Source organism: Falco biarmicus, chromosome 1, assembly GCF_023638135.1.
Source record: "Falco biarmicus isolate bFalBia1 chromosome 1, bFalBia1.pri, whole genome shotgun sequence".
NCBI lineage: Eukaryota > Metazoa > Chordata > Aves > Falconiformes > Falconidae > Falco > Falco biarmicus.
In genome coordinates this window covers 49,633,987-49,661,253 of record NC_079288.1, presented here as the reverse complement: position 1 = coordinate 49,661,253, position 27,267 = coordinate 49,633,987, and the positions used below count along the sequence as shown (strand labels likewise).

At 44.8% G+C, this 27,267-nt stretch overlaps 1 protein-coding gene and 1 long non-coding RNA gene across 3 annotated transcripts in view; one reads left to right on the top strand and one right to left on the bottom strand.

The window, feature by feature from the left end:
• Window positions 1–26,743, top strand: part of LOC130152895 (uncharacterized) — a 34,355-nt gene extending 7,612 nt beyond the window's left edge. For both annotated transcript variants that reach the window (XR_008823316.1, XR_008823210.1), the window contains 2 exons: window positions 23,973–24,216; window positions 26,302–26,743. This is a non-coding gene — a long non-coding RNA (uncharacterized LOC130152895). The remainder of the gene's footprint in view (window positions 1–23,972; window positions 24,217–26,301) is intronic.
• On the bottom strand, window positions 21,409–25,443 carry SFRP2 (secreted frizzled related protein 2). Its single transcript, XM_056346254.1, has 3 exons — window positions 24,677–25,443; window positions 23,911–23,991; window positions 21,409–22,481 (listed from the first exon to the last, which is right to left on the bottom strand). Exons 1-3 carry the CDS (start codon window positions 25,167–25,169, stop codon window positions 22,177–22,179), a joined length of 879 nt encoding a protein of 292 aa, XP_056202229.1. The 5' UTR covers window positions 25,170–25,443; the 3' UTR covers window positions 21,409–22,176.
• Window positions 26,744–27,267: the final 524 nt, after the last annotated feature.

Below are 27,267 nucleotides of genomic sequence, written 5' to 3'. Positions count from 1 at the left end.
TTTCTTCTTCCTACATAAAAGCTATTCTTCACCTGATCAAGAGTCATGGCTTGCTGTTTTCCACAGAGGCTCGGTCGTCTAGGTGTAAACACTTAGGAGTATGTCATGACTCCCAACTGTTAGTTGAGAAAGATGATGTCTTAACCACTACAGCTCCAAACCTGCTGTCTTTCTGACAAGCTATTCACATTGCGCCATCGACAGTGTCTTTGCTTCCACTGAACACGCAGGATTTGGGCAACAAGCAAGGTTGCAATAAGAACAGGAACCATCTCCATTCGCATTGATTCAGAGCCATGGTGCTTCCCATGCATCTTCCAGAGTTGCAAACAGAAAAAAAAATTTGCGTGCTATTAAAAAAAGAAAAAAAAAAGTCTAGATTGATTTTTTTTATACCTAAAGGGGACAGTAAGCCTATGTACTGAGAGATACTTTATGAGGAAATAGGTTAGTGTTGTTATGCACGAAGGTAGAAGGTAACAAACTAGGTGACAATACTTGGTCTTTGTAATTAGAGCTATTATCCTGAAAAAGGAAATGTGTAGTAAAGTAATGGGCAGACAGTTGTCTTTTTTTTCTTTTCTTTTTCTAGTAACTTGGTCCTGAACATTAATATAGCCACAAATACATACTGCTCATAAACTTTGAGCAGGCATTTCATAACCACGGATCTGAGCCCCACGTAATCTGCTAGCCCAAGGTAAATGCAAACACAGAAGAGGGCTTAAACCCGTTTCAGCTTCCTTCCCTATAAAGTGAGAAATGTAGCTGGTATATATCTTCCTTCTAGAGGTAATAAAAGTGTCTTTGAGCCCCTAAGGAAGGAGGGGATTGTCTTGGAGTTATAGATCAGCCTCCTTCATAACCAAAGCTGAGTGAGCTTCTGTGTTAGATCATGCCCATGTAGTAAGAACCTTGATCTTCATCTGTGCTTGACTCAGATTAACTTGGATGTTAGTTTTCCTCTGACCTGGAGCTTTCTGGGCCTACATTTCAGGACTCAACAGCACCTCCTCGCCTCTAGATCTGTGTATGCGCTGAGTGTACCCCAACTTAACCCTGAAACGAAGTTAAAGAGACAGACATGCACTGTCTCCCTTCCCCTTCCATGCTCTGGTCCCTGAGGGGAGAACCACTGTGTGTATGGGCTGGAAGGCAGCAGCAGCATATTCTGGTTGACACCTACCATGGATGATATGTGGATTGAGACCTTGTGTCATGGTGGCTCATGAGCAGCATCTACTCTGTCCAGCCACAGCCAGTGTTACACCAGTTGGGATCCAGATTTGGGCAAGGAAGTATGCAAAAGCCCAAAGCCGTTCTTTGTTGCTATCACTTGCTATCCCATGTTGGGCAAACTTAGAATTCAGTTAAACCTTTTGACTTCGCAGAAAAGTGGATATAGGTTTAAAACGTGGTTCTTTCTACCCCTTCTTCAGAAGCAAATGTGCAACAGTAGCCATGCTTTTTTTACATTTAAAAAGAAATGGCTACGTGATGGATGCTGTGCTTGGATGCCACAGCAGCACCAAAGTGGGTACCGATACCATTGTCAAATGTCTGTCTTTCCAGCTTTATGCAAGTACCACACCTTCTTCTGTTAACTCTCTGGAAGCAGCTCATCAGTGTGATGGACTTGGTGTCCCTCAGGCTGCAATCAAGGGTGCCCCCTTATGGGCAGCACACCGGCTGGTGGGCAAGTCTACAGCTGGAGATAGCATAATTAATATGCATCCTAAAGGCAGCAACAGGGAGATAACAGGCTTTTCTCTCCACCCCCCACCTTAAGCAGGCATTAAAATGATGGTTGAAGGACCATTTCTTTATATTAGACTTGCAAGGACAGGAAGTGTTATATTTATTGTACCTAAAGGAAAACGTTGTACTGCCAACAGCAACCTCTGTAATGATCGCTGTAAAGCTGTTCCCTATTTTGTTTTGCTGAGCAACTGATTAAACTGACAGAATAAAAAGTTCCAGTGAAACTTCTCAAGAAAAGAAAATTCCTTACTAACGACACTTCTGTGAAGAAAATGTTAAAGGTTTCTGATATTGCTATAAATGTACAATTCATTTAACAAAACATTTACAAGCGGTATGTAAATTAACTTGCTTCCATTGTTCCTCTGTTGATAATAAATAATTTTCCTGAAACACATTCAAACCAAGTATTATAACTTCATAGTGAGCAACAGCCAGATGGTTTTTCTCCTCTTAAACCTCACCACCCCTTCTGTCCTGTGAGTTGCTGAACATGTTGGTGAGTTCCTTCTGCCCCTCTCGCCTGGAAGCTGCTCGGAAACCCAAAGATGATGGTCATGCAATTTCAATCGCTGTGATGTACGATGGGTGCAGCTAATGAATCCTCTCAGGGTAGCCGACCAGCAGGGATGATGGCATACTCCAGAGACCTACAGTTATAGCATAACTTCAGCCAAAAGTGACCTTGGCAGTTATCTGGACCAACCTCCAGTCCAAAACAGAGTGAAGGACTTCAGGTTGCTCAGGGCTGAGTTATTATCTCCATGGATATTTCACTGCCCCCATGGGCCTCCCATGGCAGCAAATCCTCCTCTTCAATACATGAGGACAGAATTACTGCAACAAAATTAGCAAGCTGATGTTTAAACGAAATGTCTCCTAGGCTTCATCAAAAAGGTCTAGGTCTGATCTTTTGGTTACTCTAATTAGGCAGCTGTACAAGTCCACCATAAAGCATGTGGTAAAGTTCACACAAAAAAAGGCTGAAAAGGCGAGTTTGAGAGTATTTGATGAAGTTTAAAAGTAGCACTTCTGGTTCCAAACTGGGTTCTGTCAGACAAGGTCATTATCAAAGATGGTGTTTAGCTCTTGTTTTTCCTTCCAAATCTTGCAATTGTGTAAATAAGTCTAAAAATTCTGAAACTCAAGAAAATATTTTTTTCTGATTTTTATGCAAGTTTGCTGTTTTTCAGTTGAAATATCCATGTTTGGTGGTAGTGGTTGTTGTTGTTAATATAACTTCAAAAGTCAAGGTGACACTTTATGTTGGTTTTTTGCCAAGTACATCTTAGCCCTATGGGTAATGAGTCCTGGTGTTTTGCTGAGTACTGAGGGAGATGCTAGTTTTACCGTCTGCCTTAAGTTACTGTGTGGCACCTTGTACTTGTCTAAGGGAGAAACAGGGAATGCAAGTCACCATTCACTTGGAAAAACACATACACTTCTAGAAGAATTTAAGATACAGCTGCACCTAGCAGAAACTTCAAAACTATCTAGATGTCCAGCTGCTACTCTCTGCTTCCTCAGTCTCTTTTGCTGTTTCTGCCAGAAAAAGTATGAGACAAGTGACTCATGATCTCTTTGGAGGAAAGAGAAGAAAAAGAAGAAAGAGAAGAAAAAAATTCTTCACTATACTTTTGCAGAGTCAAGCGAAGGCATTGACAGTGCGGTCTTAGTCAGCAAATACCATAAAACAAAGACTTGCTTTTGCAGCTCATATGTATGTTAATTTACTTTTACAAAAGTACTGGACTACACATCTGCAAACTGTAGTCTCATCACAGGCAAATTAAATTGCAACAATTACACTATACAGCTCAAAGCAGAGATGTTTCAATTCACACTGCATTATTTATTTGTTTACCAGCTAGCAAGTAGCAGACAACTTGCAGATTCTGAGAACGCATTCATATCTTGCTAATTGAACCTGATTCCTGTTGTTACTATTCAATAAAACTGGAAATAAACTTGAGATAGTTTAGATCCCACTTTTCTCAATACTGTACACAATAACATTTTGACTCTGTAGCAAGCTAGGAACTAGTTAAGAGGTAGGCTACTGGGCCTTAAAAATAAAATTAGTTTTATTTCCAAGGCAGCAGACCATTTGCTAGTATTTCATCATATTCTATTAGTATACTCATTTCCAACTTATTAAAGCGAAGAACTTGTACAAAATACTAATTTTTTGTTTCCCCCAACCCATACTGATAATGACACTTTTTCTTCAGGTATCAGCCTATCTGTGCCAGCATTTGGATGTGGCAGTAGTTAAAAATCCAAAACATTTAAAATAACAGTTCATGGAGTGTTTTTAACAGTGAAATTAATCTTTACATCTCCAGACTTCCCTTTTTAACCTCCGACTGTTCTCCTCCTCCTCTGTGGTGGTGGCAATGGCTTGGTGATGAAGGCTGCCCTGTGCTAGGTGGGTGTGCTGTGCAAGGCAAAGACCAGAGCAGCAGGTGAAGGCTTGTCACAACAAGGCAGCTAGGATGGGCCTTGTCTGTAGGGCAGTGAACTGGACAGGAGGGTTTGAGGAAAGTACCATGAGATGCTGCTACCTGGGTGCTGCAGTTCGTGGTGAGGGGTTGGGAGAATGAAGAGCAGAAGTAGTGTATACAAGGAAGCATGGTGGAGTATATTGACAGTGGCCACAGAGAAATACAATGCATAGAGGCGAATTCTACACAGCAACGCAGTGCTCTGTGTGTAGCAGTGGGTGTAGTAACCCTGAGCAACCCTGGCCATGAAGGCTGGCTAAGCAGTGTAGGGGAGAGCACTGGGGGCTGCTGCGTGGCATGGGAGCAAAGGAGAGTGTTGTGGGTGCTGGCAGTGGGAAAGAGGACAGCGAAGCTCTGGTTTAATGTGCAGCCAGACTAAGGTATCCACAAGTTCTATTTGCTCCCTGCCCTGTCCCAGGAAAGGGCAATTAAAGGTTTTGGATGCAGCTAGGGACTGCAACATGAGTGTATAATGGATGATCAGTGAATAACATAGGCCACAGGCATGACCTTGTCCTCAGTAGTGGCAAACTGTGACCTGGCAAAAAAGTATTTGCTGTAAACACTAAACTCTTTCCTAAACACAGCATCCCTCAGCAGCAGCAGGCAGGGATAAAGTCTAGATGTCATTTGTGCAGTCAGGCCTCTATTCTGGCTTCTGAGTAAGAAGTACTCGCTAATGAGGTGGAAACTAACATTATCCACCTAAAACTGGACCAACAGGACAAGAAAACACTACTGGCTTAAAAGAATGGGCAGAATGGCTTTTATTTGAGTAGAAGAGCTATTTTCTTGTCACAGTCCAGGTGAATCCCAGTTTATTTACACTGGGGTGAAATTAAAAACTTCAGAGCAGACAAGCAGATGCACTGATGTGTGCTTTAACTTCCTCAGCTGGATGACTGAGTTTTGGGAGTTTTTTAGTCTTCAAAATGTTGGTTTTCCAAATATGCCTGCATTGCTCATTATCATTGATGTCATCTTTATTTCAGTGTTGTACTGATTTTCCAGTGTTTATTGTGTCTTGTTTTAAATTAGTTCGCAAGGTCATTGGGGGAAGGTCTGTGTGTTCTTATGTGTGCTTTAGCCACTAAGCACCCAAACATTGTGCTTGGGCTTTTTGATACTACTACGAAGTATCTCCTAACGAAGAGTAACTATGATTAATGCATAGAGTTGTACAGAGAGCTGTCGTCACACCCCGTGTCAGCCATCATAAAATCCTGCAAAAGCTGTATGAGTGCAGGAAAATGTTGAAAGCCTCTCGATGGCTCCGTTTGCTAAGGGGGAAGCAAGGTGTAGGGGAAAACAGGGGCCTGACAGCCTTGCTTCCTGGAGAGCTGGTGGAGGGGTCCCAGCCCCGCCAAGCTGGGCCGGGGGGTGGGTGATGCCAAGTCGGCGAGCTGAGAAGCAGGGATGCCCGTGTGTCCTGGGACAGGAGCACTGGGTTTAGGTGTCGAGGTGCACGTTTCTCTCTGCCCCTCCGGTGGAGGCCTGGGGAGTGCCTGGCCTCCCCCAGGGCCTGTGCTCCCTCACAGCCCATGGGCCAACGGGGCTGAAAGTGCCAACAGCACCTCTTACACACGCACCTGTACATGCACACACATGCACGCCTGTACACACACAGACACACACACAGCTGCAGCCAGACACCCCTCACGGCAGCCACCCCTCACCTCCTGATGCCACCAGACCCTCTCCAGGTGCCATCTTCCCTTCTCCTTCTCCCTCTGGCCCCACCGCTGAGCCTCCAGGACCAGCACCATGGTGGTAGCCATGCCTCCAGCCACAGGTGGGAAGGAAGGAGCCGCCACCAGGTGCCCTCCCAAGCCCACGGCCCCTCAGCAGCACGTGGCCCTGGCAGGCAGCCATTTGGTGACAGCCCAGTGCAGGGCACGCAGAGCCTCCAGACGCCAGTGCTGGGGCAGGTGGTGCCAGGGCTCAGCTTTGCCCGCCTGTCCCTGATCCACCAGTCGGAGTCATGGGAGCGTTATACCAAATGGCTGGGTTTTTTCTCGCTCTGAGGTTTACTGGCATCGCTGTCACCAGCAGGGAACTGGGCAACAGCACTGCTGCAGGCTGGTCTTGAGTGGACAAGGTAGCACCATGCTCTGTCCACCCCAGCACTCGGCTGTGTGAGTGCAGCCCAGGCCACCGCCATTGGTGTCTCCCACCTCTGCTACTCATTTTCAACACTAAAGAGGACATATGTGCCTTTATTATTCTCCCTGTTGTGTTTTCTTCGTGTGCCTGACGAGCTCCTGTGGGGAAGTGACCTGTTAGAGATCCCTTGAGCTGCCTGCTCAAAGCCTCCCAAGGCAGCAGCACATCGAACTCCACCATTGTTCGTTGTTGCCAGATAATTACTTAGTTTTATTATCTGATGCATGAGATGCCAAAATGGAGTTGGTTTGCAGTCTGGCCCTTTCTGAGTCTGTTATTGAGGATCCTGAAGGGACAGCCACCCATGACTGGCAAGGTTGCCAAGGGTTTGTACATAGAATCACAGAATGGTTTGGGTGGGGAGGGACCTTAAAGATCATCTAGTTCCACCCCTTCTGCCATGGGCAGGGACACCTTCCACTAGGCCAGGTTGCTCAAAACCCCATCCAGCCTGGTCCTTTGCTTTTAGTGTGGTGCAGAAGGAGGATTTTAGTGTGTCTCTGTTTTACAGGGGAGAAATACCAGTAGTTAGTCAATAACTGTTCACTCCTAGCAGACACCAGTCCCGCCATGAGGGGAAGCAGGGGCTGATCCTCGTTGTGTGACACCCCCTGCAGTAACCCAAGGGCTGCCTGGCTCAGCACCAGTATGGAGCAGCTTGGGGCTTGGATTTGCAGCTAAGTGCTGCTCAGGTATGGCCGCTTCACAAATCACTTCCAGCTAGCTGGCCAACTCCCCAGCTGGAGCCTCCTGCCAGCGAGACCTGTGCTGTCTTTGCCACAGAGTTCTCCCTGTGTGGCAGGGCTGTGTGCAGCCCCTAGTATGTGCATGAACAAAAGCTACAGTAATATAATTAATTAATATCAGCCACTGGTGGGAAAGGCCTTATCTAGAAAAGGTAGTGGTACCTTTCCTAGCTATTTCCCTACAAGTAGATATATCTTTTTTTAAAAAAAAATATGTATATATTTTAATACAGTGGGTTGCATGTCATAATGTTACACGGTTTTGTTGTATAGCTTCTCTATTGGCCATTTAACCCAGAATATGCATCAAACCATTAAATCACTAAATGTTTTTCTGTTGTAAAGGTAGTGGGTTTGTATTTCTAAGTGCTCTTTAAAATGCAACAGCAGGATCTCTTTTTTTTTTTTTTTTTTTTTGGTGGGGGGCGTGGGGTGGGGTTTTTTTGGACAATTTGAAGGCTAAAGAGCATTTACCTCCCACAAAGCAGAAATATTCAAGGGAAACATTGTATATATTGTTACCCTACATTTTCCCTTTCTTTCATCAGTGCTTTACTAAGTAGGACTATGCAGCCAAAACGAAACTAGGTGATAGAGGAATGTTTCTGCATAAACCAACAGTGCCCATGTTCAGTACATGCGTACTGTACCTTTACAACACTTATCAAACAAGAGCCTCAGAGCACTTGGCAGAATTCTAATCAAAGGCAAGGAGCTGTCAAAGAAAGTGTAAGCCAAATCATAGCAATTTAAATTACATGTGCAATTAACATTTGGGGCCTTGTTTTTCCATCTCAACCTCTTGACGACCAGGCAGCCCTGTCAGTTGTTAGCTTTACCCCACAATTCAGCAGAACACAACAAACGCTTTAAATTTGATTCTTTGAGCTCCCCCCTAAAGACTGCTTTACTGGATTTGCCTATGTTTTCATAAACTTGATATGCTTCAAAGGCTTGCTTTGGCCTTACAACTCTTTCTGGCTGACTAGACTGAGTTCTGGGACTCCTGGGAAGCCAGAAATAACGGATTTTTTTTCTTCTTGGAACTTTTGTGGGAATGTCAGAACTGCTGAAGCTCCAGAGCAGGTCTCAGATAATTCTGGCAAATTCTCAATGTGATAACTACAATACAATATTGTACTGGAAAGGAAAACCTGATAAAAAAATAGTAATAACTTTTTTTATCTCATGATGCACACGATTTACCAAGGGACTAAAGTAACATAAAAATATTAATTGGATACATTTATGATCAAAGAATAAAGCAATATGGATAAAGCAAGACAGACATCAGCTGGTTTCACTATAGGCTTAAATCGCTGAAAATTGTTTCCCTATACAGGCAATAAATTTTTGTTTTTCTAACTACCCTGTAAAATGCAAAAATGGGACCTCTTCTTGCAAAAGTTGAAAGGCTATTGCTTTTAATTGTCATTTGCACTAGTTAAAATTAAAAGTGCAAATTTCTATGCACTGAAACATGCATGCACACACTGTGCTCTGTGCATTGTCTATTTTATGTCCAGCCTCTGGATATTGTCAGATAAAAGAAGAACATTTTTATTTTGTGAAGGAAGTGCTCTTAAAAAGCAGCAAAGCACACCAGACAAGGGAAAAATAGTAAGTTAATCTGCCGTAAAGCAGGACATGAAAATGTGTTTCTCCTCATATCTGCAGAAGTTAGTGAAGCAAACCTTTTTGCTTCGAGTAATGAAAATTCAAGAGCCAATCCCCTTGTTCCCCCCATGATGTGACTGGTTTAGGAACAGAAAATTTTCCACAATAACAAGACAGTTCTTTCCAGTAATTTTTAGTTTTTTAGTTATCCTTTTTTTTTTTTTTCCTCTGAAAAAGGAAGTCTAAAAATGCACATTTCATAAAATGAAGGCAGTGAGACCTTTGTCATCCCTGGACCCCAGAATATGGGCACTAATAAAATGTTTTGAAAGACTGGTGCTGGATTCATGGTAAAGGCAACATGTGTAGACCTATCCTACACAACAGCACTATCTGGCATCTGTCCCTCCGTAGAAATGGGAAATAATTATCATAGAGAAACAACATTACTTTTGCCTCCAGAAGTGTTTATGTTGTCAAAGGCATCCCGGCTTTAGCAGGCAGTGGTGGAGAGTGGGAGGGTGCTGGAAAGACTGACGGACAGAACGGACAGCAGCAGTGAGGTACTGTGTGCTTGTAAACTTACAGGCTGGCAACTGAAGTAATGTGGAGCTGCCTTTCAGGGAAGCTCAGAACAGAGTAGGATAGCTGGGAGCTGGAGAGAAATCTGAAGCTGGGTGATAGGGTGCTGCACTAAGCAAAAAAGGTAGCATGGCTGGGGGATAACAGGTATATTCCAGTCAGAGTACAGCAAAGAAATGAGTGATAGCAGCTCCGGCAAGGGTACATGTGTCTCTGGTGTAGGACGTCTCTCTGAACGGTGCAGAGTTCACTGAACTCGAGTCCTTTATGCCTGCTCAGCTTGTTGTTGAGCATACTGTGTCTTTCACCCCATCATGTAAGGCCTTGGTCCTGCTGCTCGCTGAAATGCAGAGTGTTGCTCCCACTGAAGTCAACAGGGTGAATCACAGGAGTGAAGCGATGTAGCTGTGGAAGCCTTTGTGGTGTGGGCAAGGAGCACGCCAGCCCATGGCATACTGGGCAGGCAGCTGCTGAGCAGCATGGTGTGTATGCAAAGCAGCTTCCCCAGGTTTTACTGACAACTGAAGCTGCTGCAAGGCCTCTGGACTGCTGCCAGATGCCTTATGTCCTGGGTCGCATGCTGAAATCTGTGCCATGAAGCGGTCGTGTGTGCGCTTTAGTCTTGCTGATGTCAAAGGGTATTAAACACGTCTTCAAAGTTCAGCATGTGCTCCAGCAGTCCTGTGTGTAGGAGGCACACGGCCATTGTGCTGTCCTGCTGCAGGGAGGTGCGTTTCTAGCTCACAACAGCTTTTGAGACCGTAGCAATCAAGTCAGAGGTTCACAATACTTGCTGCTGCATTTTAGCTGTATTCGGAAGGGAGCACATTCCATCTGAATGTGTGTTCAGTTTTGCACCTCTGAGCAGCAACTGCCCGAAAGCTCCCAAATTTTCAAAGAGTTACATGGGGATTTATCCAGCCAAATCCCATTATAATCAATGGGAGCTGGGTGAATAATTACACTGCAGCTCTTTGTAAATAACAGGGAAGGTTGCCAGTTATTGATGATTATGATGCTGACTTTTTGTAGATATAGGTCCACGTGTCTATTGGGAACTGCACTTAGACCACCACATTATTCCACATATTGGTAGTTTCCGTGTTTACTGTGCATATCACTTCAAAGAACCGAGGTTGATGACTTCTGGTCCACTGTGTTAGCAGTCCGTCTTCTCTCCATCTCCTGTTGTTTCCTTTCACAATCTGAGTGAAAAAAAATGGTGGTGTAAAGAGAGCTCCAACAAAGAGGTCTGTTGAGCCTGTAATGCTCCTCTGAAAGAAGGCTGTCTCGGGGATGAATGGGGCAGCCTCAGCCTAGCAGTAGCGAGGAAATAGATGACTTGGCATCGGACAGTAGCAGGCAGCAGGGTGCATATGCCGAGTGTAGTGTCAAATAATGGTTAAGCTAGTCAGTTGAAGGGCTAAATGAGAGTACATTGTCTAACCCTGTAACCGTAACTAAATTGTAACCTGAAAAGAGTTTATAAACATCTGGCTGCTAGCCCAACTCTAAAGCTTAATAGCTAAATCTGAGGTGCAGATTTTTTTAAGGCTGCAAATCATTACTTGGAAGTATTACTGTCTTAAGCAGATTAATTGCATTTCAGGATTGTAGAGTGTATTAAAATGTGGTTTGAGCATCTCTGCTCAGTTTTCCCATTAAATTAGTTTTCACAAGATCAACATTTATGACTGACGCTATTCCATTTGCAAATCGACACTCATTTGGAAACTCATTTTGGTTTCATGACATCTTGCTGCTGATTTTATAGTTCTGCTCAGTATTTCATAGAGAATTCTAGTCTGGTGGTACACCTTAACTTCACTGATTACTATATTCATGTCTTCACCCAGATGCTCATCTTTTTAAGCTTGAATGGAGTAAATGACACATCTGTGTCTTAATTTCTCACAAATTTAGCAGTGCAGGAGCACATTTCCCTGTATGGTCCTATTTTATTTTAATGTTGCTGTTCGGTGACAATGGAAAGCATATACTGGTTAGACTAATAAGCATGTGACCTCCTCTGCAGACTAGCTTTTCAATCTTTTTATAGCTCCCATTATTAATAGGACACATCTATGTGCTCCACATTTGTGTTGCAAATACTTAAAATAGTTGGAATAATTTTCTAATTACTTAAACAATACACTGTAGCAGCACCAGTTGGAATTCCTGTAGGCTACAAGCTTGCTAATTGTTTCCTTTAGTAAACCTAATTTATAGGGCTGTGCAAAGAGTTGCTGGGTTTAAAGCATTTTGGCAGCTGAACTGAAAAAAATATGTTATGAACTGAATGGAAACTTCATTTCTTTAGAATTGTCAGCACAGCAACAAGGATTGATTTGGGGTTATAGAAACTTTTTTTAACACCTGGAAAACTGTTTCATTTGGTTTTCAGGTATGTTTAATAAAAGCAAAGGATTGGATCATAAACATGAGAGGGAAGTAGTCCCAGCTCTCCTGTTTTATCTACTGGTTGAGTGAGTAGGGCAATTTACCTGGGATGTTAACAACTTAAATTCAAGACTCCCAACTGCTTCAAGCTTTTAGTAAAGGTTCACCTAACACTCAGATGAAAGCCTTAACACTGGAAATGAAGTATTCTGGAATGGAGCTCTGTTTCTTTCCTAGGTTGCCTAGACTAAAACTTAACCCCAACAGATCAAGCAAGCAAAATCAGGACTCGTGGGTCAGGTTTCTTGCATTGAGTCTTCTCTGTTTACAAGTCTGACGTGAGGCCATGACACACATCTACAGGGGCAAGAGAGAGGCTGAGGATCAGAGGTGGGCTCTGACCTCTCTACTTCATGTTCTCCCACTGCTGTGCAAAGTGAGTAACCTAGTCATCAGGCCATAAGCTTATTTTCTCCATCTAATTTATTATATAATTTTATACAATTTGGAAAAGTTCGGTAGCAAAAGTCGAGAGTGAAACACCCAGCATACTCCCCATTCAAATGTGTAGCTACCAAACTCTCTGATTACTGGTTGAGTTCTTGATCCGAACTGGGGCATGGAGCACAGAGGGGATGAAAGGACAGATTTAAAGCTGGCTCTTCCACAGCCTAGACAAGTGTTTACCATCTTATCTCACGTATCTATTTGAGTGTGCATAAGTGAGTACAGATACTGCCAGTGATTGTGCAAGTCTGCTACCCAAAATGGAATATTTAATTTCAGAAATGTCCACTTCCAACCTTGGAAATGAAAAAGAAACAGCACTAGGTGAATTTCCCCAATTTACTTGAGTCATCCAAACCAATAAACCATTTAATGAAAAAAAAGTTCAGCCAGCTGCACTTGGTTAAAGGAACCTCTCATAGTGTGAAAATTGACATAGACCTTGGGTTTTCCAGTTATCTGAAATTGCTATCAATACTGTAACTTTTATAACACTTTTTGGAGAGGCTCTTGCTCTGGAAAAATCTCAGCACAATATCGTACATTTGGGGAAACGTGTTGAAAAAGAACTTGCAAAAGACTTTCTATTTTTTTGTTGGTTTCTAGTGTTTTTACTGGATCTGGAGTAAAAACAGCCACTAACAAGGTCTTACATTTCAGTCTTTCTGAAGACTGCATTTTTTCATAGTCCTCAGGTTTTTTTCCCGTTCTTTAACATACATATATTTTATTGACTCAATTAAGAACATTTGGGGCTTTTTCTCACCTCTATTTTTTTTAGGACCAAATAAGATTTACTCAAAGACACATCTGCTGTGTCTTTGTTGCTTTACTCTGAATGCCTCCAGAGGAAAGTAAAATACAAAAAGAAGGTGCTTTGTCAGGTGCAGACTTAAGTGTATGCAAACTTTGGTCATTCAGGTTCTCAGGGTTGAGTCTAGCAAATCTAACTCTTCCTAAAGATGAGTATTTTCTTCTCCCCACCCCCTGCTTTCTTCCCCATCTGCAACCTCCCTGCTAGCTGTAGCATTTGTACCATAACACTGAGAATGAGCATGAAATGCCAAACTAACAATTCTCTTCTGGAGTTAAGCAGATGATTTGAGGACTATGCAAGCCCCTGCCCCAAACTGGGGGTTTGCTGTGACCTGTTGTATCCCTGTTTCTAAAGACAAACTTGAAGAACCAGCCCTCCTCTGCCTTCCCAGGGATCTGCACTCTTATCTCTAGTTGTTGTTCACTAACACTTTTACCTGTCAAAACCCTTTCCGCTGCCCTAGCAATAAGCATCCAGGCTCTTTTCCAGCTGACATAAGCTTCCTGCCACCTCCCGATGAGAAGTGCTTCCAACATTTCCAGCTGCCAGACTTTCAGCATCTGCTCTACATGTCACCAGGCTGACTTCGCTGAACCTCAGGCAGCTTTTCACTCAGCCGGTTGCCTGATGCTATACAGTGAGAATGACTTCATCCCGACCACAGTCATTTGTCCACCTCTTTATGTGCTGAAACACTAGACAATCAAGGTTGTTGTTTTTCCTTCCAGATAGCTTCTGCTATTGCATTTATATACAAGTACATGTATTATGCAGACGTAGTCAGATGTTGTATTAATAATATTTTAGAGCAGTAGCTTCAGCAGGGCTCCATTAAAATAAATCAAAATGCTTCTCTTCTAATTGGAGTTTGAGCAGGAGTTGTTGGTGTCCTTATTTATACATAGCATGACATTTAGAAAATAAATACTCTTACTGTTAAGAGTCAGGCTCTTCAAAAGTAGTCAATACTGGGTTTACTCTGCTTCTTCTATTAATGTATATGGAATTTTACAGCTGATTTTCCTAGGACCAGCTCTAGGCCATCATTTCACACTTCATAAAGTCTACCTAGAATGTGTGTTGGTACCAAATTCCCTGGCAAATCTTGTCCCTCCTTTTTTTTTTTTTTTTTTAAAGCTCTGTTTCTGCACTGTCCTTTCAGTAATGTGTCAGAAATGAAATACATCAGCCAGATGAGAATCTCCCACTGAAGCAGATTATGCCATTACAGTATTCACCAGCACCTTCTTCTTATCTCTTTTTCGAGTGCTGCTGTGTGTAAAGTTTTCCACAAGCTCTTCTAGATCCTTTTTCTGCTTCAGAGGATCAAGATAGAATGAGTGTGGGAGACAGGCAAGCAGGAGGAGACCCCAGCTGGCACATACAGCAAGCCTGGGTCTCGGGTGCTCAGCCTTACCAAGATTACCATAAAGCTGCAAAGGTGTATTTTTCATCTCCAAGATAGAAGTGTGCTGAGCCCTGCCCTGCAGATGGTCATTAGCTGCCATCTGAAGGGATCCAGCCTGCTGCTCTCCTGCCCTGTGGGAGCTCAAAGGGCTGGAGCAGCACCCCAGCCCTTGCTCCGCTCCTAGCCTGCTGTGATGGGTAGGTCCCTGGGGAATCCTTCCATGTGCTGCAGGTACAGACTATAGCAAGACAAAGTCGATACTGCAAGTTCACCAACTGCCCTTGGTGCTGGGTAAGCCACAGCAGCAAATTGAGACACAGCCTGCTGTAACATATTGGGTTTTTTGCAAATATCTTGGCTGAGGGCTTATTTTTAGGATGCTTTTTGTGTGACCTACCAGCCACCAGCGTCACCCTTGCATCAGATTGTGCAGCCATAGGACTAGGTGGATCTTCTGCTCAGCTGCTGAACTCATCACATACCACTCATCATATTTAGTTATTTTCATTCAGTGCTCATTTGGGGTTGAATAAAAGCTGAACAGACGTACTGCCTGCCTTGTGTGACTGAGGGATGTGGTGGGAGCACACAATTGATGGGGGTGCAGAAAATGGAGCAACTCACATTTAGATACAATATGTTACATACAATACAATATGCCCACATTAAATGTGGTTATTGCTAGGTGAACGTCACCCTAAGCTAGGTTGTGGGACTCTACTGGCATAGGAGATGTGCTATATTGTAATCCATGTTCTAGATGTCTCCAAGTGATCCTTTAGAGTTTCATATGGGAGAAAATGCAGTGTCTCTTCCATTTTGGGATATCATTAAATAAGAGACCTTTTATGAATTAATTATGAACTATATTGCTGACATTTATATTACTCCTTGCTATGGGCTAGCTATTTGCAGCAGCTGCAAGGCAAGTCTTAACAGTTAATGCAGTTTCCTGCTTTAGTGTGTTCTAGAAAGCAGTATTTCATACAAATCTTTTCTTGTTCATCTGCTTAATATAGCAGTACAAATTTGAGAAGGATGCTAACCTTTCTAGCAAGATTTCTAAAATTTAGTTCTGGATGGAGGGATGGATTTCCATGCAGTGTTTTCTTATGAAGGCAGAGCCAGCTTTAGAATTCCAGAAGTATCTTATAAATGTATAAAGTCCGTTTCTGTGGGGAAGCACTTTGGTTCTCCCAGTAAGTCTCATATTCTGTCCGATGATGAACCGAAAGGGTTGAGGCAATTTTAACATTTCACGTGTGAGACAAATTATGATACTACTACTTGCTAATGTTTTCAAAAGTCTAGATCCCATTTCCAAAATCCCTGGGTGCCAAATACATTAAATTCTCTAAGGATATATGTGTTGCAGCCAAATTTTTAAGTGTATGTGGGTACCTTGAGCAACAGATAAGCATCTGTAAGCATCTAACAGGATTTTAAACATGCCTTCTTATATTGTTTCTGACAAAATTATTTTTTTCCCTTTTGTTGTATGTTACTTAAAAATCAACACCTAAAAATATTTTGGAAATTGAGCTTATACTTAGTTTCATAGACTCTTTTGAAAATACACGCTCTGTTTAAATATCCACATTGTGTGAAAAAAACCCACCATTCATATCATGGGATGATTGCAGTGCTACAGATCACAGAATGTGAGAGTACTGAAAATTTTTCCCATATTGAAGAATCCAGCATCTGAAGGAAATAGGCTGTGTGAGGCGATAAGATTAGCTTAAAAATAATTTTCTTTCCTTGTTGAAAACAAACTATTAAACCTCCTAAATCTTAAATTACAGTGTATTTTCTTGTCTTGCCTAATTATTTGGGGGTGGGGTGGGGGGAGTTGCTCTGGTTTCTGAAACTCTACCTCTCAAAATTCTTTTGCTTTACCTATTACAATTAAGCTATTGTTTTGCTTAGGAAAGTGGCCTGACTTAATTCAGGTTTGTGCCTCAGAGTAAACTGAAATGATTAATAGCTCTGTGTGTGCCTAATAACGTGAGCCCTGCAGCCACTAAAGCACCTGCCTCAGTGTGTAACCAGCCAGGGTTCACTATTGTGCATGGCTGGAGATTCACATAACAAAAGAGGCAATTAGACAACGTAAGGGATTCGAAGCAAGCTAACAATGCAGGGAAATTGCCAGGGAAAGATTAGTTATCTCTTGCCTGATAAAAGCAGGTATCAATGGAAAACTCTTCAATTGTCTTTCCACAGTGGCTCCATATGGAAAGTTTCATGTCTAATGAAGACTTCCAGGGTTAAGCTCTGAAAGCAAAGATCTGGAAAGTTGAAAGTGTGCTTAATTTAGCATTTCTGCTACCCTTTCAGATCACTCCTAAATTTATGAGTTGATGCTAGTTCTGGCTGTGCCTCTAAAGGCAACCTGTTGTGTCCAAACAGAAAATTCTCTGTGATTTTAGCATCACCTTTGTGGACTGAAAATTACTCCAAAAGGATGACCTGCAGCATCTGGGTTTTGAAAGGGCTGATTTAATAACATTGCCTTATCATGGGTCTTAGAAGGTATGTATGCTTTTGCTCGGGTCTGTTCTGTAAGATACTGAGCATACCTCCTAACTTGTGTTGCTTTTTCTGGCCAGCCAGCTTCTCCGTGTGTGCCGTAATTGGTTTTGAAGTTTGCTCTATCAGCTGCTTCGCGGTGTGACTGTCTGCATTGGTTGGTGATTTTGATCAGTCGTGAGAGCGATGGGCTGGCTGGCTGATTGCTGAGGTGTTCCTCCTGGCTGGGTGACAGGCTTGCTGGCTGACCTCGGCCAACTGGCTTTAACTCCAGCGGGGGATAGCGGCTAATATTTTCCAAGGCATCTAGGTGATTTAGGAGTCCACGGCTCACCCTGAAGAGGGTTGATGCATTTGGAAAATGTTACCCTATTTAACTTACCCTAAAGGGGTATAGCATGGGCTAATTTATGTTTGTAAGACAGTCTGGGGTCTCGGATCCCTGTGATGTGAATATCTTGCACTCTCCTCTTTGTACAGAGGCAAACAAGATCCATTCCTGTGGTTGTTTCATCAGACAGCTGGACTGTACTGAATCTACATCTGCTGATAAGAAAGCAACTTCTGGATAAATCATACAGACATTTCTCTGAAGCCTAGAAATAAGAACTTCTGGCTCCAATAACAAAAGCCTGGGCTGCCCAACCTAAGGAAGGCTACCTACTGCTGTGGTAGCAATCAATCCATCACCCTTGCTCTGGCATTGCCAGCTGTGGGCACATCACTAGGGCTCACAGGGCTGGCAGGTTTGGCAAGGATGGCAGCAGGCTGCAGAAGCAGCAAAAAAAGGAGCTGCCCTGCCAGCTGCACGGGGGTCACTTGTGCCCCAGCAGGCACCTAGGAGATGATGAGGCAGTCCATTCTTGAGCCATGGTGCTTGAGCTCTTGGCTGACGCCCTCGATGGCTGAAGAGAGGTAGTGAGACATCTGGGAGGAGGTTGAGAGAGGCGCACCGTGGCCCCAGTGGGGAACACAGGGTTATAACAATGGGGCTGAGATGGGTGGGAGACGTAGCCATGCAAGGGAAGATGTGCTTTATCTGTGTGTTCTTCATGCTTGCTATGTTCTTTAAAATCTTTATGCTCTCCTGCTGCAGAATAGGAATAGTGGCCATGCCCGAGGCGACCAGCATGGGTCTGCGGTGCTCCTTGTGGCATCTAACAACCCTCCTGTCCTCATAGAAAATCATTAATTAAATTTAAATGCCTCTTGCTGAATTTCCCGCATGGGTCCTTTTTATGTCTTAAGCTGGTCATTAGGATTTTTGTGGCTTGTGTGTAGTTATACTGCATGAGTCCTTTAATAAACCATACTGAGGGAGAAAGTGTCTGTATGAGAGGGGCAAGAGAGAGGCTGAGTGGCTTCTCTGCGGGTGTCTGAAGTGAATGAGAAGTGAGGGAGAAAAGAAAGGATTAAGAAGTAATTAAAGAATGATAAATAAGGAAGAAAGGAAAAGACTGTGAGGAATATTGTTGACGGGTTTTAAATTTGAATTTGGGCAGTCATTTTTTTTACACACTCTGGGGGAAGAAGAAGCTGGAGGGAGCCTTGGTTGCTGTTATGCTTTCAAATTATAATCTAAGTGCTGCCTTGATTGCACACCGTTCTGATTGCTGTGGCCTAGTGATTAGAGCATAAAACTTGGAGACAAAAAATATGCTGCTTTTCATGACTGTAAAGGACTTGCTGGGTGGTTTTGAATGAGTTATTTCACTTCACTGTGCCTCATTTTCCTGATCTGCAAAATAGGGATATTAATGCCTATTTTTGTGAAGGCAGTCTGAGAAGCTTAAATGGAAACTTCTGTATAAATGTCAAGTATCATTATTATTGTTCTTAAACTAATCCATTGTAGTCAACTGCTTTTATAGCTTTTATGAAAGCAAATACAATGGGAGCTACATAATTGGCTGCCTAACAATGTTGTTTTAATTAGAAGAAGACAAAAAGTGTCTGAAAAATGCAACAGTGGGTTGCTTTTTTTCATCAATTGCAAAAAAAATAAATAATCTACTAGAACTGAACCATACCATACCAGGTAATAAAGTTACTCTGAAGTATATGTGACACAATGATCAGAAGTAACAGGCTCTGGTAATTTTTTGTTACATGTTTTGTTCACTGTTTGCCTGGCACAGTGGAAGATTTTCAGGGGTAAAAATGTGAAAAATTTTTGCATTGACTCCTTTGCCAGCATCTGAGAGATGAAGCTTCTTCAGGCTGTGACCTTAAAATCCTAATTTGCAGTTGAATAGTTTGTAATATCTGGTTTATACACCTTTGGAAACAGATAGTATAAAAAAGAGTAACACTCCCTCTCCTTGGTGAGGTGAATATGACCCATCTTTTGGTATGATACTGTTAGAACAAGGTAATGGAACTAAATGGGGAAAATGTGAGTCCCATTACACTTCACATTTGCCTAAATCCTGCTTATCTGAAAGGTAATTCTGCCTCTGCCAATTCACCCTGAGGGTGGGAGTCCCAGGGATTCAGCCCAGGGCCACATGCAGAAGGCTTTTCAGTAGGGGTATGCTGTATGGCAGGATGCTCTTAATCCAGGATGCTGATTATACTATTAAAATTGAATGTTTGCCAGTCTAGTTTATTCTTCTTCTCCTGAATTTGTCCTGACAGGAACAGGATTTTACTGGTGTAATGTGTTTATTTTGTGATGGAGGAAGGGGAATGTTCTGGGGGTTTTTTAAGACAGAGCAATGTTGGTCATAGGTAATATGTCTTCATACATTTAAGTAATTTAGCAAAAATCTGTTATTTAGTCTTGGCCTTAACATGACCCCAGAGTGAGTAACTTGTGACCTGTCTGTCCTCATCAACATCAGTACTGCTGCCTTCTAGGACAGCCCAATTAAGATAATTTTATGGTTGCTGTAGGAGGACTTTGTATCTGTGAGGCGGGCCAAGTAGAGCAGCCCTGGCTGTTCATATTCAGTCCCAAGAGACCGCACTGCAATGACTGCCTCTTCAAAGGGCTTTCCTCTGCCCGGCAGCGCAAGCCCATTTTCCGCAGGCTCATCTTCAGCCTGCTCCTCTTGATCCGTGAACTTGTTCCCTCTAAACCCAAGGCTGTTCAGCAACAAGTATTACATTATATGCTGAGCCAGATGGGTAGAGCAATGAGACATCTGAATGCTGATAGCTCTGTAAGGTGATGGACAGAGAGTGCTGGTATTAAAATAATTACACCGTGGAATGGAAAGACTCAAATCTGTTTCCTGGTAAGCCAGGTCCATTTAGAAGAAAAGTTTTAATTACATTTCAGTAATGTATTTGCCTTTAAATAAAGACACTGATTTAAAAACAGTTAAGAGCCATTTTGGAATAGGGCTTTTTGTTTGGTGGTTTGTTGCTTTTAAAAAAAAATGTTATGCTTTTGAGGACATTTGTGAGGACTGCTCTTGTCTTGCTTGGTCAGAGTCCTACTGTTGGTTGTGCCAGGTGTAGTGAGAGCATTAAGACTGTGGGAGAGGGCAAACGATTCATTTTTCTAAAACAAATGTAACATGTTGGATCTTAAAATTTTCTTTTTTCATCCTGATGGTGAAAAAAAATACACTAAATATATGAAAATAGTGCGGTTTTTTACCTCAAAGAAAAGTTTAGTGTTGGATTTGTATTCTGTCTGTGAATGGTTAACATAAAGCATTGTCCCTGGGAATACTGGACATAGCTCATCCTCTCGGTGAAGCTAAGAGGATTGTTTTATGTGTGACAACACTGGGAAGCAAGACTATTTTTCAGGGTAAGCACAGTAAAATTCTAGCAGGTAATGCTCTTAATCAGAAAAGATTTCTAAGAAAAGTGTTAAAAAACATTCCTCTACTTACACTATTAGGTAGATTTTATTTTCTTCCTCAGAATAGTTGAGTGTACATACACACAAAACATGCGTGCCTCTATTATTCTGAACTGCTAGTTGCAAATGAGATTGTTCTGCCTACTCTTGCACTCCTTGATATGCCTTTTTCAAGTGTAAGAAATAGATAGATTTGATTTTTAAGCAGGTGGTCTCACTGCAATTGCACATCAGCAAAGAGCAGACTCTTCTGAGATGAGATGAAAATGCAGGTGGCTGAACAAAGGAGCCACAGAAAACTCTTCACCTCGAAGAGCTCAACTGACACATTAAAGTGAGTTGACTGAACCTCAGTCCCATGTCTTGTCGGTTCTCATTGGGGAAATGAGGTCCACTATGTTTTTTCTGATTGCAGCACTAGGTGCTTCCTTCTGCTTCTCTATGGGCCACTTAGGGTGGAAGGCCAAATTCTGCTTTGCTGTGACAAAGCCCAGTTGGACAATTTTCTCCCAGTTCTCCCAAAACAGATTAAAAGTGAACACAGACCAAGACAATGGGTAAACTATGATGTAAAGTTTATATACAAGAATATAACATTTATCTGGAGTATTTACAAGGTTAATTAAAGCAATATTTTACAACTCTTTCAGGTTAACCACTAGGTATATTACAGTTAGGCTACAGATGGTTTAATTTGCAAAAGAGTTAAAAAAAAAAAAAAAAGTTGCATCCAGGCCAACCAGCTCCAAAACTTGTTAATTTTTTCTGAGAGAGAAGGGCTCAGACTTGTGGAAAATAAAATGTGAGAATGGTTAATATACTCATACTGGTGCCTATGTATCACATGCAAGAGTCATAACATGACCTTTATAGCGTTAATATAAATGGCAAGCCATTTCACCTCAGTGAAAGAGTCGTACCCACTGTGACAGGCCAGTTGCACACATGGCTGTCTTCCTCTGCATCTCCTACTTTTGCACAACAAACATGCACGTATACAGAGAAGCAGCAATATAAATGAACCAGCATTACCAAAATGAAGAGGGGAAAAACCTCAGACCAAAGTCACATTTGCAACCATTAAAAAAACCCAAGCTTTAAGCGAGATACTTTAATACTTCCCAAAAATAGTCATGATTTTTTTTTTTATTACATTTTAACCTATGTACAAAAATGGAGAGGTCCTTCCCCTCTCAGACAGCAGTCACCATGTCTGATGACCGTGGCATCTCGAGGCTCAGAGGGGCCAAAGCCAGAAGGTGTGGGAGGCCCAGAGAGCTCAGCACAGAGGCAGCTGCTGGAGGCAGCCAGAGCCAAAGCCACTAACACTGCAGTTTGCGGATGCTGCGGGAGAACCGCTTGAAAGCCCTCTGCCCTTTCTGCCACCGCTTCAGCGAGGTGATCACCAGTTCCCCAGCTTGCTTCTGCCCCATCACCAAGTAGGGGACGTTGATGTCGTTCATCTCATCGCAGGTACACTGGAGGCCACCTTTGAGCCAGAGCACGATCTTCCTCAGATCTCTTTCTGTCAGCCCATTCAGCTTGTAGATGGTTTTGCTCTTTGTTTCAGGGGTGATCTTGGTATCTCCATTGATATAGGCAATCTCCTTCACTTTTATCTTCAAGGCTAATAGAGCAAGGGGAGGGGGAAGTGGGGAGAGGGAGAGAGATTGAGAGGTTTTTTCCCATTAGTGCACATAAAGAGGACCTGGGGAGGGAGGTGCTCTATTGCTAATTAAACTGTCAGGGCTGACAGAAGAGGCAGCAGGTGGCTCCATTTCTAAAGCCACAAAGGGCATGCAAGTCATTTCAGTTTGAATCAACCTTAGGGCTGAGGGGTTTTTGGGCTTCTTTTCTCCTCTCCCCCCCCCCCCGCCTTCTCTTTTTCCTTTCTTTCTAAATTAATATTTTCTCTAGCTTTTGTCCTGTTTGCAAACAGAGAGAGGGCAGGTTTGCTATGTTAAGCAGAGCTCCGTTTTTTGCTGGGAGAGGACAGTCTTCCTGAAACTAGAGTTTGAAGGGGAGTGGGGAGGCGAGTACCTAGACCTAATCTGAAACCTGATCTCTGCTGCGGCTGAAAACTTCTAAACTTAATTTATTAGGCTGGAGAGGATTTTAGGCAAACCTGTAAGGAAATGATGTTTCACATGCATTGTTTTTTTGAAAGAATAGATCCCATGGAGGGCAAATTGGTCCAACAGCTGCATTCGATTTGGTAAAAATAACCAGAAGGGGGATACAGGGCTCTGTAAGATCTGTGGGGCATGTTTAGCTTTAGGAGGATTTATCTGAGTGCAATTTGCCAGGCCAAAGCTATTGCTTGTTTTAGCAATTATGTCCCACAGTCATGGTTTCAGGTTTTGGATGGTTTGTTGGTTTTTGGTTTGGTTTCTTTTTTTAAGAAAGACTTTTGAATTGTTGTAGATATTTATACCACAAATCTGTTTCCAGGTATAAACACTGACCTATTATAAAAGGATTCCCCTCCTTATTCCCTTTTCCTCTTGAAATGCTAATGAGTGGATAATGTGCCGTTCAGTTGCCTGTGTCGAAGGGGCTTTCTTGTCCTCTTCTAACCCCAGATCTTCCCATTAAGTTTATATCCCCAATTGTCTGTGCATTACCTTCTCTGTCAAATGATATATAGAGCTTCATTCTTAATCTGCAGAGAGAGTCTTTCTTACGATACGTGAGATTGGTCATGCAGCTCTTTCTCATACGTCTAAATGAAGCTTTGCTCTACTTCTCCCCAGGCAATAGTCTGGATGAGATTACCCCCTCCCACCCCCCCATTTTACTTTCTATTCGGCTCGCCAGCAACATCCACATAAAAGAACACTACTTCAAAACACCAAACAGAAAAGGACTATAAAAATGGCTACTTTTTATTCCGAGATGAAATTTTGTGTTTCATGACCCAACGGTCAGATGGGTCCATCTGCAGATAAGACAAAGCCCTGCCTTTATTCAGGCACATCTCTCACTGACTCCGCTGGGGGTTATACCTGATCCTCAACTCTCAAGTTTCAGCCGAGGGCAGCTCTGCTTCCACTTACCAAAGTCATTTTTGCAGAGGTTTTCCACGATGTCATTATCGTCTTCATTCTTGTTTTTGCAGGCATCGCAGACCTTGGGTGCTGGAAATGCAAGGGACAGTCCCCGTCAGGCTCGGGGAGAAAGGAACAGCAGGTGGCGTCGGGAACCCTTCGGGAAACGATCCCTCGATCCCTCCATCCCAGACCCTGCGCCTTCCCGTCCCCCCTCCCCCCGGCCGGGCGCTGCCCCGTCCCTCTGACGCGCCTTACCTTGCTGCAGAGGGGCACGGTGTGCTTTGATCCTACGGTCACACCTCAACCAAACGGGTTTGTGGTTGTTGGTTGGTTTGTTGTTGTTGTGGTGTTTTGTTTTTTTTTTACGAGGGAAAGAGTAAAAAAGGGAGGACGCACGGCACAGCCCGCCCCACCTCCGCGCTTCAGCGGTGATCCCTGCCGAGGAGGTGGTCCCGCTGGGAGCCGAGCGACTCGAGTCCGGGGGCCCGGCCCTTTTCCTCGGGGACGGAGGCGGGCAAAGGCTGCGGGGTGCGGGCCGGTGCCTCTTCCCCGACGGTGCCTGCGGTTTCCCCGGTCCCCTCGGGAAAGCTTCCCTGAGCCTGACCTGCGTCCCCCTCCCCGGTCCGTCTCCCCCCAGTCCCGGAGCGGCGGGGCGTGCTGCAGCGGGAGGGGGGCGCCTGGGCTCCCCCCGCGGAATGCCGGGGAGGAACCCTGCCTGTCGGGGCGGCTCATGGCGGGGCGATGCTGCCGGCCCGGGGCGGCCCCCTCTTACCTTCTCTGGTGACGGGGAGGATGTGGTCGCTGCTGGCCAGAGGGATGCAGAGGTCGTTGTCCTTGGGGAAGCGGCTGCAGTCCAGCATGTCAGGCCAGGGGAAGCCGAAGGCTGACATCACCGGGGCGCAGCTCTCCTTCACCTCCTCGCAGAGTGAGTGGCAGGGCTGGATGATCTCGTCCAGGTCGTCGATGCAGACGGGGGCGAAGAGGGAGCAGAGGAACTTCCTGGTGTCGGGGTGGCACTGCTTCTGCACCAGCGGGATCCAGGTGGAGGCCTGCTCCAGCACCTCCTGCACCGTCTCATGCCCCAGCAGGTTGGGCAGCCGCATGCTCTGGTACTCGATGCCTCGGCACAGCAGCATCGGGGCGGGGATGGGCTTGCAGTTGGAGCGCTTGTAGGAGAAGTCGGGCTCCCCGAAGGGGAAGAGCCCGGCGGCCGAGCCCATGCACTGGGACGCCAGCAGGAGCAGGGCGCAGAGTCGGCGCTGCATTTTGGGGAGGGGGGGCTGCCGAAAGACTTGGGGGGCCGGGGTGGCGGGGCGGGCGGCGCGCCGCTGCCCTCAGCCGCAGGCAGCGTCCCCCAGCCCGGGCTTCTGCCTGCCAGACGGGGATGGAGGGTCTGAGCGAGATGCGGGGGCAAACGGGAGTTTTCTGGATTTTTTTGTATGCAAATGGCAGGGGGAGCGGGGGCTGGGAGGAGCCTGGTGACAGCCATCCAGAAAGGATTGGTCACTACTTTCTCGGTCTGCTTTTGCTCAGGGGGATTGTCTTTTGGCAGGAAATCCTTGCAAGAAACGTTACCGTGCGAGCACGGGGAAGGGGGGAACGATCCCCGCGAACAAAGAGCCACGGAAGCCCGAGGAGCCCCCGGGCCGGGGGTGGCGGGGGGTGGCCTTTGCCGCTGGCACGGCCGCTGGCGGCGGGACCCCCGGCTCCCCACGTGCGGTGCTTTCGCTGCCAGCGGGTCCTGATGTGGCCGAGCCGGTTCCCCAAGCCGGGAGCGAGGCTGCCCGCTCCCGCAGCCCCCGGGGGGTGTCTGGCACCTCCGCCCTCTCCCCGCGGTGCCGGCAGGGCTCGGCCCGGCGCTGGAACGGCAGGCAGCGGCGGGGGGCTGCCGGCTCTCCCGGCCCCGCTCCGGCTCGGCAGCGCCCAGCCACCGGGGGCTGCGCTGGGGGCCCTGCTCCTCCCCTGGCTCTGCCCTGCCCGGAGCTGGGGGCTGCGGTGGACCCCGGCCCTACAGCCCCTCGATGGCCCGCGGCCGCCAAACGGGTTTTTCGCCGGGTGGGAGCATCCAAGGGCTTTTGAAATCCCATCACCCGGCACGTTCTTCTGAGGCTAAAAGTGTGGGCCTGGCTCTGCGCAGCGCAGGCACGTCCCTTCCCCTTCGCTCCTGTCTTCACCGAGAAACTCCCTTAAAGAATTATGTTGGTGTTGATTTACCACAAAGGGGAAGACAACAGGCAAGGCACTGGGATCACAACACAGCTTCAGTGCAGTTTGGGTATCTCTTGGATTTTTAGTAATATTATTTATGGGATTATTATTGAAAAGAGTAGGCCTGTGTAGTATCATTATGTGGTAAACCACATTAATTAATCAGCTACTGAATATATCTCCTTATAGAGATGTTTTATGGGAAGCCAGCCTTAGCCATGATGACTTCTAAACCGCAGGATCCCTGTATGTCCATTTTCCAGACTGGGCTTCCCAGAGGCCTGAGTCGCTGCTTGTGGCACAGGAAAGAGATGGGGACCTGCAGCATTCCCACTGGGAAGGTGGGTGGCTGCAGTGCTGCCCCAGGCCAGCTGTTGTGACGCACTGAAGCCAGTGCCAGCTTGTTGAAGGTTTCAAGGCAGAGGGCATGCTGATGGATGAAATCTCCCTATGGGCCAGCTTCTCTCTTAAAGTTGTTTCATACCTGGAAAAGAAATGTCCTGAATGTCAAGTATCACTTGTGGAAGGGCTTAAAAGTAGTTTGTTTCTTACAGCTCCACATATTCTTGCCATTTATTACCTGTGTTCAACTCATCCCTTTAAACAATAAATCTGTCAGCTCTTCGCCTCAGTCAGCTTCCATGGCACCGAGCCCCACTGATGACTTCTGGTGCCCATTTCAAGCCTGTTTTGCCAAGTCCTGAGGATTGCCAGAGGCTGTAGCTGTTTGCCACTTGCAGGAGATGTCCCTTCCAGCTCCTGGTGCTGGTCCCACCAGCCTTTGTCCCCAAACTCCTCTTCAGTGGAAGGAGAGCTGCCAGCACCTTTGCTCTTAGCCTGAATGGCCAGGCTATTCACCAGGTCTTTGTAAAATGGGCAAGTTTGTGGTTTGTTTTTCCTCTCTCTCTTTTTTTTTTTTTCCTCTCTCTTTTTTTTTTTTTTTCACGGCTACTCAGTTTTTGGAGTCATTGACATCCCTTCAGGTTGATCTCAGCATGATGAGAAGACAACTTGACTACTCCACAAATTCCTGGTAGCCCCATACACTGCTTTCCACAGATCCAGCCAGCTGGGCTGTGTGGAAGCGAGAACCCAAATCTGAACAGACTCTGTTTAGACTAGAAATCATAACAATTTTCTGTGGTGGAGGATGAG